General features: G+C 39.4%; 1 protein-coding gene across 1 annotated transcript; it reads left to right on the forward strand.

Moving 5' to 3' along the window:
- Positions 1-6,920: 6,920 nt before the first annotated feature.
- On the forward strand, positions 6,921-12,089 carry LOC124148084. Its single transcript, XM_046519021.2, has 6 exons — positions 6,921-6,992; positions 7,481-7,666; positions 9,548-9,787; positions 10,701-10,730; positions 11,135-11,284; positions 11,946-12,089. The coding sequence occupies exons 1-6, from the start codon at positions 6,932-6,934 to the stop codon at positions 12,026-12,028; spliced, it is 750 nt and encodes a 249-aa protein (XP_046374977.2). The 5' UTR covers positions 6,921-6,931; the 3' UTR covers positions 12,029-12,089.
- The last annotated feature ends 4,666 nt before the right edge of the window (positions 12,090-16,755 follow it).

The raw sequence follows: 16,755 nt of genomic DNA on the forward strand, positions 1-16,755 counted from the left end.
GTGAGATGTGGACTACTCCTGACTGTGACATTCAGTGTACTTCAAAGTTAGGTGGATAAATGTATTGTCCACCTACTCCAGTAGAACTGGCTGATTTGTCAGACCAGCGTTCCGTTGACTTTGTAGACAAACCCGACTCAGATATGTTGACAATGGGATACGGAGGGTTTGCTCATAACATATGCAGTTTCTATGGCAAATGCAATGGGGAAAAAATAAAATTATTGTTTCTCAGGGATATGCCATTACATTTTGCCCAGAGGCGTAAGCTAACATCAACTACATAATATACTAAAACTTTCATCAGGTTTAACTGGTTCTCTATTTACTTGAGGCTGATATAAAATCATTCTTGAGTCTACGGATGGTTAAAGCGGTGGCACGGCACCCAAATGTCCCTGGTTTGATTTCCTAAGTTGGTACAATGTGTGAACCGCATGTTTGTTGTCTCCCGCTGTGACATGGTTATGTTTGTTTGTTTGTTATTTTATCCCGCTCTCAGCAATATTCCAGCCATATGACGCGGTCTCTAAATAATCGAGCCTGACATCATGACAACCGATCTACGCAGTTTGGATACGATGACATGCATCAACCAAGTCGGAGAGCCTGATCACCCGATCTTTCGACAAGGATTGCCTTTTACAGCAAGCATGGGTTGCTGAAGACCTATTCTAACCCGGGTCTCACAGAAATATATGACTAGGTATTCCCATCACATCGTCGTTCACTCACTCACAAACTCACATATAAAAGTTACAACAGAGTTGTTAGATCTGCTTCTCCTGCATGTTGTGCAGGGCAGTCATATGTGAACTATTAATCGACCAGTACCTTGTACCTTGGCTAGCGAGCAACAGTCAGTTTTGGCAAAGGCTGACACTCCTCCAATTAATATAACCAATTCATTTCAAGTGATTTTATATAATAAATAGTGTTAGCATTTACTCCTACACACTTTGTCCATCAATCTTTATTACAGAAATACGTATACTGAAAGGCCTATAGTGAATATCTTTGTGGGTAGTAGGTGGACATATTGAGTTCTACTTGCTTAAGTCACTCATCTTATCATTACGCAGTCAAAGGCTTCAGTACATAAATATTTGTAGAAGACATTAATTCATTAAACTGAAAAATATTGGAAATTGATCATTGATGGATGTAGGTACGCAATTCGTAAATTCTGATAAAATGGACAAATGAGAACGAAATGGTACTCATCCTCTATTAGCTGTACATTACACATTCTGAACATTCTGTTCAAATTATTCGAAAACAAAGGCGAAAAAACCCGTTTCATAATCACAAGAAATCTACATTGGCCATTTGCCGATTCCGACTATATGAAAAGCATGTGTGCATGTTCGCATCTCGTTAATATGTAGTGTACTACACACACCCTTCCCTTTATGACGCCCATTGTTCAGGCGTATCAGGTGTGTGAAACAACTGCTCTGCATGCGTTTTACTGTGCGTATCTAGCATTGACTCTCAGGACAGATTTTTCACTGTTACACTGGAAATATTTGTTAAGTGAGAGACGCTCAGAATGCCATTTTCTTATGATACAAAAAACGTATACGGAATGAACATGTAAATTAAACTTTGACATCCTTACATGAACTCATCTGTACAAACATGGATTGTTACATCCTACGTATGCAGTGTATTATGACACCGAATAACCCTCACTTGCAACTTGGAAGGCACATGTATTTTAACAAACTTGGAATACAACAAAACACAATGTATTTGACAAGCAATAACGTTCGACCTTCTTAGCATATTACACCCTCTGTGTATTTCATAATGAAAACGCCCGTTTCTGACTTTGAATGTCCAGTTCACATCAATAACTTTTGCTCAGTGACTATATTCTATCGCGTGTAGAGTGCATTCATGTATTTGACGACAGAGGTTTTGAACAATATTCATGAACTCTTTGTCATGTACCGGCTAGAATTCAGATCATACAATTTTGAAAGCACATTCACTCAGCTATCTGAGCCACACTCCCTTGATAAGCTGTCAACGCTTTCGATTATATTTTTTCTATTGGAACTATATAAAAACGCTTACACTTCCATGGCTGAAGACGTCACCTTTTTGCACGATATTTTCAAAGAAACACATATGGTTATCCTTTTGATAAATGTGTAGCCTTTTCCTGTTCAAAACCTAACCTTTTCTTCTCGGTCCACCATTGAATGCAAACTACTTAAAGTTTTAATAGTAGTCTGATGTTAAAGTTGATCAGTGACCTTGGCTCAGTGACGATATGTTACCCCTTGTGAAATGTATGCATGTATTTGACGACAGCAGCTTTTGAAAAATATTCATTAACTCTTTATAACCCACTAGAATTCAGATAATACAATTTGATTGAAGGATCAGAGCGACACAACCTTGATCAGCTGTCAACGCTAAACGTGAAAACAAATTTTACATTATACAAACGGACAGTATAGTTGCATTCTAACTTTGCACATTAACTAGTCATAATACTTATACTACAATAAAACTTGGGATGATCATACGTTCAGGTCGTGAGAAGGATTTCTTCTTTTATTTATACGGATGTCAACTACAAAAGAATCACACACACACACACACACACACACACACACACACACACACACACACACACACACACACACACGTTTTTTTGCAAAACAAATATACATCTTAAACGGTTTTTCTTTCTTTACTATTAGCCTGCAGGATCTCTGCACTTGTACACGGCAAATATTCAAAATTAACATTGCGTTTTTAGTAAATGCGTTATCGTGTGACTGGATGTCAGGTCTATCAGTTGATCGTCCGATTCGTATACATGCCTCCGGTCATAGGAGTTCTGTTTCATAATTTCTAATTCAAGTTTTGTGAATGGTGGGTGTGTGGGATGGGGGGTGTTGGGGGGGGGGGGGTAGTTGATACCCGTTGAGCGAACATGATTATCCTTTTTGCGAACTACTGGTGATATGATAATCAGCTATTTTGCCTTGAACGACCAATGGAATCTGTTTTGTCGGGAAATCAAGACTGGTTATTCTCTGGCCTTGACGTTTAATATTTATGTGACACCTGTGCCCCAACACCAAGCGTCAATACATCAGGCATTGTTTAGATCATCACGAAGTTAACCAATGACTGGATCGTTTTTGTGTACCATCATATTCCAAACCACGACCTGTTCTTGTTGTAGTCACACAATATGCCATCGTTTGAATCATAGTTAACATTGTAGAACAAAGTAGTATATGTCCCTTACAGCTCAAATGTTTCCTTGTCCCTCAAACCCGAAGAAATCATATTCAGTGGGAGAGAAGTGTTATAGCCACGGGTCCTACTATAATACAGCAAAATTGTTTCCTTTTCCACCGGTGAGTCACCTATAATAAATCTTACCCGAGTATCTCAGTAGTTTTAATATAAGGGTAAAGCTATTTTTTCAGGGCATTATCATTTGCAGAAGCCCGAAGTCTTCCACCAACTTCCCGACGAATGTAGGTTTTGAAACATTTACTGCAATCAACACGAATGTCACTGACCCACTTTTACAAATATTGAAACGTCATAGAATAAACCAGATGACGTCACTATTGAACGTGACGTCACTATCCCTACTCTATTACGTCACCTAACGGCGTGATAATGGCCCGTAGTCAACCAATATGAGGGCATTATCAAGTTGCAGTGGCCCGCCAATTTTTGATAACGGGCGGTTTAATATAAGGGTAACGCTATTTTTCAGGGCATTATCATTTGCAGAAGCCCGAGGTCTTCCATTAACTGCCCGACGAAGGAGTGCAGTTGAAAAGACCGAGGGCTTCTGCAAATGATCATGCCCTGAAAAATAGCGTTACCGTTATTATAGCTAAAATGGATGGATTTTGTTATCAAATAAAAACAAACAACAATATCGGTTTTGAAACATTCACTGCAATCAACACGAATGTCACTGACCCACTTTTACAAATATGGAAACGTCATAGAGCAAACCAGATGACGTCACTATTGAATGTGACGTCACCTATCCCTATCCTATGACGTCACCCAACAACGGGCGTGATAATGGCCCGTCGTCAAGCAATATGAGGGCATTATCAAGTAACAGTGGCACGCTCATTTCTGATAACATGCGGGCGGTTTATGATAATTCTATCCGTTTTAGCTATAATGTCAAATAAAAACTTTTACCGAAGAGTGATGATGTATTTGTAATACAAAACACAAGGGGTAAGATTCTATCTATCATCCCAAACAATATCTTAGTTTGTAAACTGCACGAACCAGTATCTCTTGAACAAAAAGTAATTTTAAAAACAAACAAGATCAAGTGGTAGAGAGTTACGGCTATGGGTCCTTCTGTAAAAAAAACAGCAAAGGAAAAGTTAACAGTCACATGACAATACCCTGTTACGTTATTTTCAGAATAAGGATAAAAAAAGGAAATAAACCTTGTGTGCTTTCACTGTTTAGATTCGTTTACTCAGATTAGATCACGATAAGGATATAAACATTGCGAGCTTTCAAATTATGGATTTAACAAAGATTCAATAACTTTTGAATATTTTGGGAAAACGATTGCACTCGAACCTCGAGAATTATACAGGTTGGTATATGGCATGGAATATTGCTAAGTACTATTGCTATTGCGAACTACATGTATTAACAAACGTGGCAGGAATATTTATAAAACCATGCACTGTATTCGCGCATACATATGAAGTAAACCACATTTATTGAAGGTATTTTGCAGTACGTATTCTCACGAAATTCCAAATTGAAAAGCGGGTTAACCAAGGAAGCGGTTTGCACGGAAATTGTTAAACTCGTGAACGATCACACAATTAATAATCAATATGAATTGTATCAAAATACAGTTTACAATCAAAACAACCCGTGAAGATCCGGGTTAGACTAGGTCTTCAGCAACCCATGCTTGTCGTAATAGGAGACTATGCTTGTCGTAAGATGCGACTAACGGGATCGGTTGGATAGGCTCGCTGACTTGGTTGATTCATGTCATCATATCCCAATTGCGTGGATCGATGCCCATGATGTCAATCACTGAATTGTCTGGTTCAGACTCGATTATGTACAGACCACCGTCATATAGCTGGGATATTGCTGAGTGCGGCGTTAAGCAACAAACCAAACCAAAAAACTATTTGTGTGTGTGTGTTTATCAATAAGACCTTGTGCTGATGTCCACATTTCCATTACGTTGTATTGATCAGAGCACAAACACGAGGAAGCTTGTTTCGTGTTTCTCTCCATACTCCTGCCTTGGTAACCAATACAGCATGTTATGTCATTATTTCCCCGGATGTACAATGCCTGATGCTGCACATTGATCAGCTAACACTGCTTACATCAACATGACCTGATAATGTCTGACTGGATTATTTGCCACTATGAGAGCTGGCTTGTAAATGTACGGCTCGTATTGCTGTATTGAGCTTAGTTTCAGTTTGTCATGGATAACTCCCGTTCATTCTGCCAACATTGTATAAGCTCTGATTGGTGAATATAAGATAGGTAAGCGATAAATCGCAAAGAGCAATAAAGAAGGAAGCGTGGTTTATTCTCCCTGTTGTGTTTTAATGTACGATTAACAACTTCCGGCCCACTCGTCGTTTATTTTTTAAATATACGAAAGCTACTCGATAAATCTCAAAGAACAATAAACAATGATGCGTGAATAAATCACGATAAAACATTGTTCTAACATGACGTCATTTCTGGAGATTTCCAACATGCGCTCGCAGCTTGATGACGTCATAAATTGAACGACGTTATTGGTCAACGCAGATTAACGCAATTGCCGAACGATGGTATTAAAAAGTGGGAAAGGCTGTACAAAAAGTTGAAATCCCATGTATCAAATAAACAACTCCCTCTCGTGGTTTTTTTTTTTTTTATTTGAAAATTGCGAAATGTACACTTTGCTGTTCATGATTCTTTCACTCGAGGTATGTGTCAGATGTCATGTGACAAAAGCACAGTCGGACCAGCTTCGTCCACTTTCCTGGAGAAACCCTTTTGGAAATCAATAAATGTACAGTATCACGATCTCTCCGAGGCTATTCGGTGGGAAAGGTCAATGTTTAGACAGAATACAAGGTACTCCATGATTAAACATCGTCCCCGATACACTAGGCCCGTGAAGATCCGAGGTAGAATAGGTCTTCATCAACCCATGCTTGCCGTAAAAGGCGAATATGCTTGTCGTAAGAGGCGACTAACGGGATCGGGTGGTCAAGGCTCACTGACTGGGTTGGTGCATGTCATCGATCCCTATTGCGTGGATCGATGCTTATGTTATCAATCACTGGATCTCGATTATTTACAGACCGACATCATATAGCTCGAATATTACTGAGTGCGGCGTTAAACATCAAACAAACCAAACCAAACCGATACACTAGCACTGTAACCGATACTCACGTGTCATACACTTCAAGGGACACAACTCTGTGATGTAATGTCTTTGACTTATGTGACACCCGTGCCCCAGCAGCCTCCAACACCCGCACCAATCACCATCAACCATATAATGTCATCGTTGGAACCATAGATAAATTTGCAGAACAAAGTAGTAGCAGTCCCTTTCAACTCAACTGCGTCATTGTGTCTAAAACCCGACGATTTCATATAGCAGTGCCACGGACATGTCTTATTGATATACGAAGTGCTGATTGATATCTTATTCTTATCAAAATCACATGTGACTGTTCATATGAACCCTTGTCATCAAACTTTCACCTTGAGACACAAAAGTTGAAGTTTTATTATCCCATACATACATTCTTGTGTTCACGCTAGTTTGTCAAGAGGAAGCTGATGAGTCGTCAACATGCAATGCAACGAGAGTACAAAGCTGCATGTGTTGACCCAGTGGGGCACTACGGTGTTAGACGAGATGGTGCTGTCCCGTGGACTGTGGTTATTACTCACCTATATCTTGCAGCATTCAGTTAACGGTAAGTACAAATGTTATCAAACCAAATTGTGATCAAGCTATTACCAAGAAACACAACTCAAAATAATAGGTTTAAATTCAGTTTCGGCCGAACAATTGTTGTGTTCTTTATTAAAATGTCTTGTCCCTTTCACCTCCGATAAGTGTGAATCAGTTTGAAAGGGAATACAAATTTAACTGTGATACCTTTGGCCTTAAAATGACAGAAAACTACTATGATCTGTCTTGACAAGTTGTTTGATAGTCAGCTTATAAGGTGCCGGAACTAGCTGTGCAGAATTAAAAGCATTAGGCGTGCCAAGATACATGGTCATGAGTTCGAATCATGGATTCGCAATGTTTATGGTCCGTGCTTTGTATGTATTAAATAAAGTGGGTGTGTAAATATTGCAATCGGTTCTCACGACAAATATGGGATTCCTCGGGTGTGTTGCTAGCGTGAGGCAGGCATACGAGGTAGGAATTTTAAAATAGGGATTCTCACTACAGGAGGCAGCTGTCCAGATGATGTTGTCTCTGTCAGTGGAGGTAAATGCTACTTCATTGCAAATACTTCGAAGAAATCGACTTCGGCTACACACTATTGCAACGACAACTATAAGAACAAAGCTTTCCCGGATACTCTGGTAGCTAACAACGAGATCAAGTCACATCTTCTACGGCTAAACCCTACTTGTGAGTATGTTACAACTTTCCATAGTCCACAGCCAACAGCCAACCGTATATGATCTTGTGGCACCAACAAATGCAATCAGTAGTTTAATACCACTTATGCAAATGACCGGGGGGGGGGGGGGGGGGGGGGGGACTTTATGGAGTAGTATTAAACGTTTATTACAGTATCGCAGTCGAAACTCTGGGGTGCCACCGTCTGTCTGGGTGACTTACCTTCATGAACATGTTTCTGATAATGAGTTTGATACATCTGTTGCAGATTTTATCAGACATCATGATCCTCTGAATTGTGAGAAATGTAACGAAACTGAGGTGCTATCAGATATGATTACATATGAGGAAATATAACAAGTATTGAACACTTTAAAATTTTGAAAGGCACCTGGATCGGATGGAATACCACCCGAGTTCTACAAATATTGCATGAATATCGTCCTATACTTAAATATACTTTTCAATGCCATTTTAAAGACAGGGACTTTCCCTTCTGCCTAGAATATTGGCCTTATTATTCCTTTGTATAAATCTGGTGAGTCAACAAATCCTAACAATTATAGAGGAATATCCCTCCTAAATATAATGGGAAAAATGGGCAATGGAGGTAAAAATGGTAAAATCAAATATTATTGTTTTCAGAAATGGTGTGTATCTTAACAAAGTGGAAAAAATAGTTTTATAAATCTATGGAAATGTCAGCAATTTCACATTATAAATACCTGGGCATTATATTTTCTTCCAGGTTTATCTGGTCTAAAGCTTGTGAGACTATTTCATTACAAGCTAAAAAGTCATGTTTTCCGTTATTTCAACTTATGAAAACTTATCCAGATATATCTTTATATCGGATTTTGCATTTCAAGAGTGTTCAGGCTAAATGACCATCACTCAGTATGTGCTGCTGTACTTATAGCTATTCTTCGTGTGAGTTAATGAAAGTATTACTGACTTTATGGCAGCTGTTAAAGCAATTTTATCTGGTATCAATGGTTCACAAAGTGACATAGTTTATGAAATATTAAAGTTGGATACATTTTTTAACTCAAAGTTTATTACGTGTGTTATTGTGTGGATTCCAGCTCATGTTGGGCTGCATGGAAAATAGACAGCTGACGAACTTGCAAACTCTCGCTTGCAATATCCTGAGGTTAAAACATCGGAATTCAGATCTCAAACAAAAGATTTCGACTTAATGTCAGCAAAAACATTCAACACAAGCAGGGAATAGTTGTCGGGTAATTGGACAAGGGGCTGACATATGAATTCAATTTGTCCTTCTTTTAAAACAAATAAGATAATTCGTCGACGGAATTCTGAAGAAACGTGAGGAGGTCATTATTACAAGACTTCGTCTTGGACACGGTGGGCTAAATGCTTCCTGCATTGTCATTGATGAAAAGGTTACACTATTTTCATGGTTCAACTCAGCGGGCAATATTAGGCTTCGTGACTTCATTAAATTAAGTGTATATCAACATTTTGTCCTTTTTCTTGTCTGACCTGTTTTTTATGGAATTATTTCTTACTTTTCAGAAATGAAATAGTGATTACCTGCTGTTTTAATACATAAGTTGGATCATGAAGTAGATGCGTTCATCATCTCAATTCCATTACTCGGTTTGCTCTTGTTTAAAAACATTGGATGTGTTGGGCCTTTAAAGTCGCCCTTAAACCCAAATACCACACCTTACCACATAATACAAATCCATTCTGGTAAGCTCTGAACTCTGTCCACGACAGCATTTTCTACCAGAAGTTTGATCATTTGCTACCATTGATAGTTACTATAAATATACTTACAATAGTTTCTACCGACACTAACATTCCTAACATATAACTTTATGCATTTCTGTAACGTCTGATACAGTCCATTCAAACCACCAGGCAACACTGCGGCTGAATATCGTTACTGGATAGACCTCCGTCGTACAGAGGCCATACCACACTTCCATGTCGGCAGCAATGCTACAAGATTGCCCTATACTGACTGGAACCCGCATAAACCTGTCCCTGAGGATACATTTGGCTCTCACAACTGTGGTATCTTCGCCTGCTCTAAGAACCTGTACTGGTGGGAAAATATTAGTTGCAGCAAATCAAGAAACTTCATCTGTGAAATGAAAGGTTGGTATTTGTCTTCAGGGACCATGGCTTGTCATCAGAAGTGACTAATGGGATCAGGTACTCAGGCTCGCTGAGATGGCTGATGCCCATACTCCAATTGCGTGGATCGATGCTTAGGATGTAAGTCACTGGATTTTCTTGTCCAGACTCGATTATTTATAAACCGCAATCATATAACTGGAATAGCGCGGCGAGTAGGGTTAAGAAGCAAGTTAAATGATATCACAATGGAATGTACACGACTGAAAATCGCTACCACTATCTATAATAAAGGCATGCGGGGGAACAGGGGACCCCTGGGCGCTGCAATTCGATGTGCAGGGTTGCAGTCCCTTTGGCACACCAGAAACACATGGTCATAGGTCCGAATCCCAGATAATGTTTCTAGTCCCGTGTCCCGTGGGATTCACCAAAGTGTTGAGTGAGTTGGGTTTAACGCGGCTTTCAACAGTATTCAAGTTCAATCGCGGCGTGTTAGCTTAATGTGGGAGGAAGGCCCGAAGTGATGAAGGTCTCAGACGTTTACCACTTTGGTGAAACTCACGAGCATGGGTATGGTGCTGACAAACCTATAAACATAATCGGGGCGAACCGGGATTCGAATCCACAATCATAGGTCTCTAGACAGCGAATTGCGGCGCCTTAGACGACTGGGCCACCTGTGCTCCCACCAAAGTGGTGAAGGCATAAAACCTGGCTTTTTTCCCACACCAAGTGAACACGCCGTGATATGACGAGAATACTGTTCAAAGCCCCGTTATTCCCCATTCACTCACTCTAAGCAATGACTTGGACATTCTATAAAATGAGGACATTGATTGATATGGCAAGTCAAGATCTGTTAGCGAGAGTGTCTGTGTCTTGAGGGTATCAGATAACATGTCTCTATCACGAAGGTGTTCTTTCTTTTCAGAGTGCCCACACAGTTGTAACCCTGCAGCTGGTAAGAACTGACTTTCACTATTGTGTGAGTTTCTTAGAGCATTCCTAGAGTGAGGGCCAAACATGTTCCCATATACCAGTGTATAATTCAATGTTCATGTTTATTGCTAACACTATGGATATTTCTTAAAAACCGCACTTTGCACTTTTTATCATAACCGTGCGTGATATTCCTTATCGGCGGAATGGCTTGTTTTGACTAAGACTTAATAAGAATTAGCACACATGTAGCTATCTTCGTTAATTAATCATCGCGATATTTCGTGATTCTATTCAAGGTTGCGAGGACTATAGTACACATGTCTATACACCCACACACGTGTGCACGTCGCTATGTGAGTGACATAGTCTTGAACGCAAAGTAAATCGCCATCTCACATCACCTCATTCTATTTGTCTGTACAGAAACCTCGACGACTGCTGTTGTTAACACTATGGCGTTTCCGAATACAACATCAACGACACAGGATGTGACAACAGTGGAGCTCATTTCTAATACAACATCAGTGGACACGGAGAATGTGTTATCCAATACAACCATGCCAACACAATTTCGTAAGTATGTGCATGTATTAACGTTAACACACCGTAGGTTGTGGGGAGCTTACTTAAAGTGGCATGTGAATACAGAACTGATGATATAACGTAAATTTAACCGTTGAGGGCAAAGGAGGCCTTCGGCGAAAACCGTTATTGTTTGACAATCGTTTGTTTTATCTACCGACAGGGCAGGTTTACCCTTTCCGCGAAAACATGTTGTCACCACCGATTTTGTCAGTCATACAATAATATAATGTTCATCACTATTTTGTTATTCAATTCGCAGATAAATGTAGACTGATTATTCTCTGACAAGTTATATTTCCATGCTTACGCCCTCCACGGCGTGAGGATAAGGGAACGGAGTCTGTTTCTCAAGGTGGATAAAGTTACTCAAAAACTGTTTAAGTTTGAGAAATGAAAGAAACTACTGACGTTACAGGAATGGAAATGTGGTTGCTTATCTTGGAGATACTAAGAAAGCCTGAGTTTTAAAATTTGTGTCATAAATTATTTTCTCGAGATTAGTTCCCTTGCTCCATGTTTTTACGGCATGTCATTTTACTTCGTGCATAGTGTCTGCAATGGGTTGTTCTCAGAAACTCCAGTTATTATTATTATTATTATTATTATTATTATTATTATTACCGTTATTTTCATTTAAATTTTATTTTAGACATGGGTTCAACTGCCAGTGTGTTTGAAGCATCTCTCAAGACAGCCATGCTTATGATTCCAGTCCTCCACTTCAGTTCATAAAGGCAAAACACCACACATGTACTTGTAGGGTCACGAAATAAATATATGTGCACGCAATTTAGTTACAGTACTCTACGGCGTCTTAATAATATAATGCCGGACGTCATATCGTATTTCAAGGTTTTCTTATATCTGTTGCATCACGAGATGCCTAAGAGGTCCATCCTATAGCTAGACTGCATTCAAAGCCAAAACAGGTTCCTTGACAGTGACGGATTTACAATGATGTATTTTCAATTTAGAATTGACGTTCACTTTGCGTGTGTTAAAAGAAGTAGGGCGAAACTGTATGAACCTCTGAGCTAGCGATGACGTTCATACAATGTTTGACCCTCTGTCTTTGAAGGGCCCGTGAAGATCCGGGGTAAAATAGGTCTTCAGCAACCCATGCTTGCCGTAAGAGGCGACTATGCTTGTCGTAAGAGGCGACTAACGTGATCGGGTGGTCAGGCTCGCTGACTTGGTTGAAACGTCTTCGATCCCAATTGCGTGGATCGGTGCTCAGGATATCAATCACTGAATCTCGATTATTTACAGATCGCCGTCATATAGCTGGAATATTGCTGAGTGCAACAATAACCTGCAGTAACATCCTTGAAGTTTGGTAATAACAAATAGATCTAAACAATACCCTGCAGTAACATCCTTGAAGTTTGGTAATAACAAATAGATCTAAACAATACCCTGAAGTAACATCCTTGAAGTTTGGTAATAACAAATAGATTTAAACAATACCCTGCAGTAACATCCTTGAAGTTTGGTAATAACAAATATATCTTAACAATACCCTGCAGTCACATCCTTGAAGTTTGGTAATAACAAATAGATCTAAACAATACCCTGCAGTAACATCCTTGAAGTTTGGTAATAAGAAATATATCTTAACAATACCCTGCAGTAACATCCTTGAAGTTTGGTAATAACAAATAGATCTAAACAATACCCTGCAGTAACATCCTTGAAGTTTTGTCATAACAAATAGATCTAAACAATACCCTGCAGTCACATCCTTGAAGTTTGGTAATAACAAATAGATCTAAACAATACCCTGCAGTAACATCCTTGCGGTTTGGTAATAACAAATAGATCTAAACAATACCCTGCAGTAACCTCCTTGAAGTTTGGTAATAACAAATGGATCTAAACAATACCCTGCAGTAACATCCTTGACGTTTGGTAATAACAAATAGATTTAAACAATACCCTGCAGTAACCTCCTTGAAGTTTGGTAATACCAAATAGATTTAAACAATACCCTGCAGTAACCTCCTTGAAGTTTTGTAATAACAAATAGATCTTAACAATACCCTGCAGTAACATCCTTGAAGATTGGTAATAACAAATAGATTTAAACAATGAAAATGATACACTGATTTCAAGTGCACGACGTCAATGCGACGGAAACGACAAATGTATTTCTACGTGTAATCTTTCTCTTGAATGTTACTTCGAGTACATCACATGATTTTCATGTTGGGACCCGTGATGATCCGAGGTAGAGATGGCCTTCAGCAACCCATGCAAACGGATCGGATTGCCAGGCTCACTGATTTGGTTGATGTATGTCATCGTATCCAAATTGTTTTGATCGATGCTCACGATATCAATCACTGGATTGTCTAATTCAGACTCGATTATTTACAGACCGCCACCATAGAGATGGAATATAGCTGTGTGCGGCGTTAAACAACAAACAAACAAACCTTCCTTGTTGGTGAACATACAAGTGGACCCCAGAATTGCTTCGCCTTGGACCGTTGCAGTTTTATGGTAAATGAGAAAGGCACCAATCCCAACTGTATGTATTTTACAACGCTTTCAACGGAAACCGTGTAGCATTGAACGTGACGTCGAAATGAATATTACCAAACCCCTTCAGAAGCTACTTTACTGCCACTGAAGTGAGGGATGGACTTTGGTTTAAAGCCGTTTTGCACATGATTTCAGTTATATACCACTGCGAGTAAGCTTTATGTGTGTGACAAGTCAAAAGCAATGCTTACCACTTTGGTGAAACACACTATATAAGCTAAATGGTTCTTACAATCCAAGGTCAGGGTCAATCTGAGATTTTAACCTGTGACAGGCGAGTCATGGCTAAGGAAGTTAATTGCATATATAGCAATTTGTTGGACCATTCGCTTCCCTTAAAACAACATGTACGCGTAAATAGAATGTATCAACTCAACAGTAGAAAAAAATATTTAGACAGACAGACAAATTGCTTTCGTATATGTGGCCGTGAGGCCATTTATACAATTATATTTTGTTGTCGTTGAGCATTTTCCCGTTACATTCTGAATAGATACACATATTTGAATTTTATGAAATTTAAGAACCCAAGAGAAAGTTAAAAGAAAACAATTTATTACAAAGCGAAAATAAACAAAAACTAAAACAATTTCTTAATTCCCACTAAATTTTAAATGCCTAGTCCTATTTTCTCTTACTAATATTAAACTTATACCAAACAAATACTAAACTAATCACAATGCTAATTCTAAACTGTTACCAATGCTACTATAAAACGACTACTAAACTACTCCACTCTTAATGCTACTAATAACACTTCTCTACTGTCGTAACTGCTTTCGGGCGTCCAGTGCGACCCTAATACCGTCACCAAATGTATTGCCGTTCCTGGTCCTCATAGTCAATTACGCCATGACATTTCCACTCGCCTTGTCCGCCGCGGCTCAGCTCCGTCAAGGAGTGATTGGTCAAACGACGCTTACTCCAAGTTGTGTCTATCAGCATTCACACTCACATAATAAAGAAACGCAACACCAGTTTTTATATCCACATAGTTTTACTTACTCTCAGCCCATCTATCAATACAGGACAGGATCAGACCGGCCAGACTCGTCACTAACTGGGGAAACTTAGAACGATCGGGATTCGACTCGATCGATTGCAAACCGCGCTCTTCTCTCCTAATGTTGAAGGTATCATTTTATGGTGTTCGGGCCTGTCCTGTCCTTGTCACATGTCACAATACCTCATTTTGATTCGTTAAAAGTTAGATCTGACCTTGAACTCATGTGTGTCGTAATCGGAAAAATACAGAAGCCGACGTGCCATATTGCTCAGCTCTCTATTGATTTTGTGACTCGCATCCGGAAGCTCCAAATGAAATATACCTTGAAACTCTCTATTTGTTTCATTAACTAATGGACGATAACCTGGAACCAATCCAATGATAATTATGAAATGTCCAAAATACACTTGTGATAAATGTGAAATGTCTTTTATCTATTGAATCCTTTCAAACTAAAAGTTCTGTCACAAACTATATCTAATGCAACTCCTCATTGCAGCTATAACGGTTTTATTTGTTACCATTTTCCAATGTTTTTTAGATGCATTTTTAACCTTATAACACTACCAATACTAAGGCTCACCACTAAAACTATCCACTGAACAACACAAACAGCTCTACTCTAATAATACTAATTACATATACTCTGCAAAAAAAGAAACGCAAAAGTAGTAAAATCGTTAATATTTGACAGAGTTTTGCTGACATCCATACAAAATTAAAACCAAAAATTAATTGGCCATTTCTGCATGGATTGTGATTGATTTGTGTGGAAAGAGTGAAGTTTATGTACTTCAGATATCTGGTGAAAAGATGGAAAACTCTCAAAAACACAACCACTTAAGAGCCTGGACCTGAAATACACCAACATAGCATGCACGTACAACATCACTTGTTGGGCTATAAAAACGTTGGGTTTTCATTTGCATCCCATCACAAGCTTACAGCAAGTGAAGAGCGAAAACATGTCACGACTGACGGAAGCTGCGACGTCAATGGTGTCAAGGTCACAGACTCTAACCACAACTGTGATGGAGGTCTTGACAAGTTCGGTTTAGTGACGAGTCACGTTTTATACTTCGCCGTGCAGATGGTAGTCGTCGTGTTAACAGGCATCGCGGGGAACGTCATGCACGAATCTGCATACAGGAAGCGGCCAGATTTAGTGGTGGTAGTGTGATGATGTGGGCAGCCATCTCCTACACTGGTAGAACAGGCTTGGTGCAAGTTCTAGTGAAGTTAATGGGACAACGTTACACGGATGAGACTCTTCGGCCACACGTCCTTCCCGTTATGCAACAAGCGAACGTCATTTTCCAACAAGGCAACGGCCGACCTCAGACAACAAGACTGACAATAGCCTTTTTCAGGAATCACAACATCCAGGTCCTGCCAAGGGCCTCCAGGTCTCCCGATTTAAACCCAATCGAACATTTATGGAGTGCACGGGATCAACGACTGCGAGCACGTCAGCAACAACCACAGAACCTCCGACAGATGGCAAAAACACTGCAGGCATAGTGGGTGAACGTTGCCCAGGCCACAATTCGGGATCTGATTGCTTCCATGGGATGAAGATGCCAGTCAGGTTTGGACTCTTATGGTGATCATACAATACTGAGAACAGATTACCTTCATCAATAACTTATACATCTAAAAACACTTTTGCGCTTTTCTTTGCAGAGTATAATACATATCTACACATTTGTTTTAATTCTTTTATAATGTCATACTTATCTTTTCCGAGACAAGGGAGTTAACTGACTAAAAAGTCCAATTTCCATCCTTATCGAACTAGGCTGATATTATGGAGCTCCATTTTTACAGGACTAACGAGTCTATTCATAGTCCAGTCAAAATCGTGTAACGAACTAGACATCCGGTTCGTAAACAACATGGGTTTCGGTCG

This window comes from Haliotis rufescens, unplaced genomic scaffold (assembly GCF_023055435.1).
Source record: "Haliotis rufescens isolate VD_foot unplaced genomic scaffold, xgHalRufe1.0.p SCAF_10, whole genome shotgun sequence".
In the NCBI taxonomy this organism is placed as follows: Eukaryota; Metazoa; Mollusca; class Gastropoda; order Lepetellida; family Haliotidae; genus Haliotis; species Haliotis rufescens.

Bases quoted from the DNA above. Each gene is read 5' to 3' on its own strand.
- LOC124148084 (XM_046519021.2), top strand. From the start codon at position 6,932: ATGGTGCTGTCCCGTGGACTGTGGTTATTACTCACCTATATCTTGCAG. The intron at 9,788-10,700 runs GTTGGTATTTGT...CTTTCTTTTCAG, and splicing joins CTTCATCTGTGAAATGAAAG to AGTGCCCACACAGTTGTAAC. The intron at 10,731-11,134 runs GTAAGAACTGAC...TTGTCTGTACAG, and splicing joins CAGTTGTAACCCTGCAGCTG to AAACCTCGACGACTGCTGTT.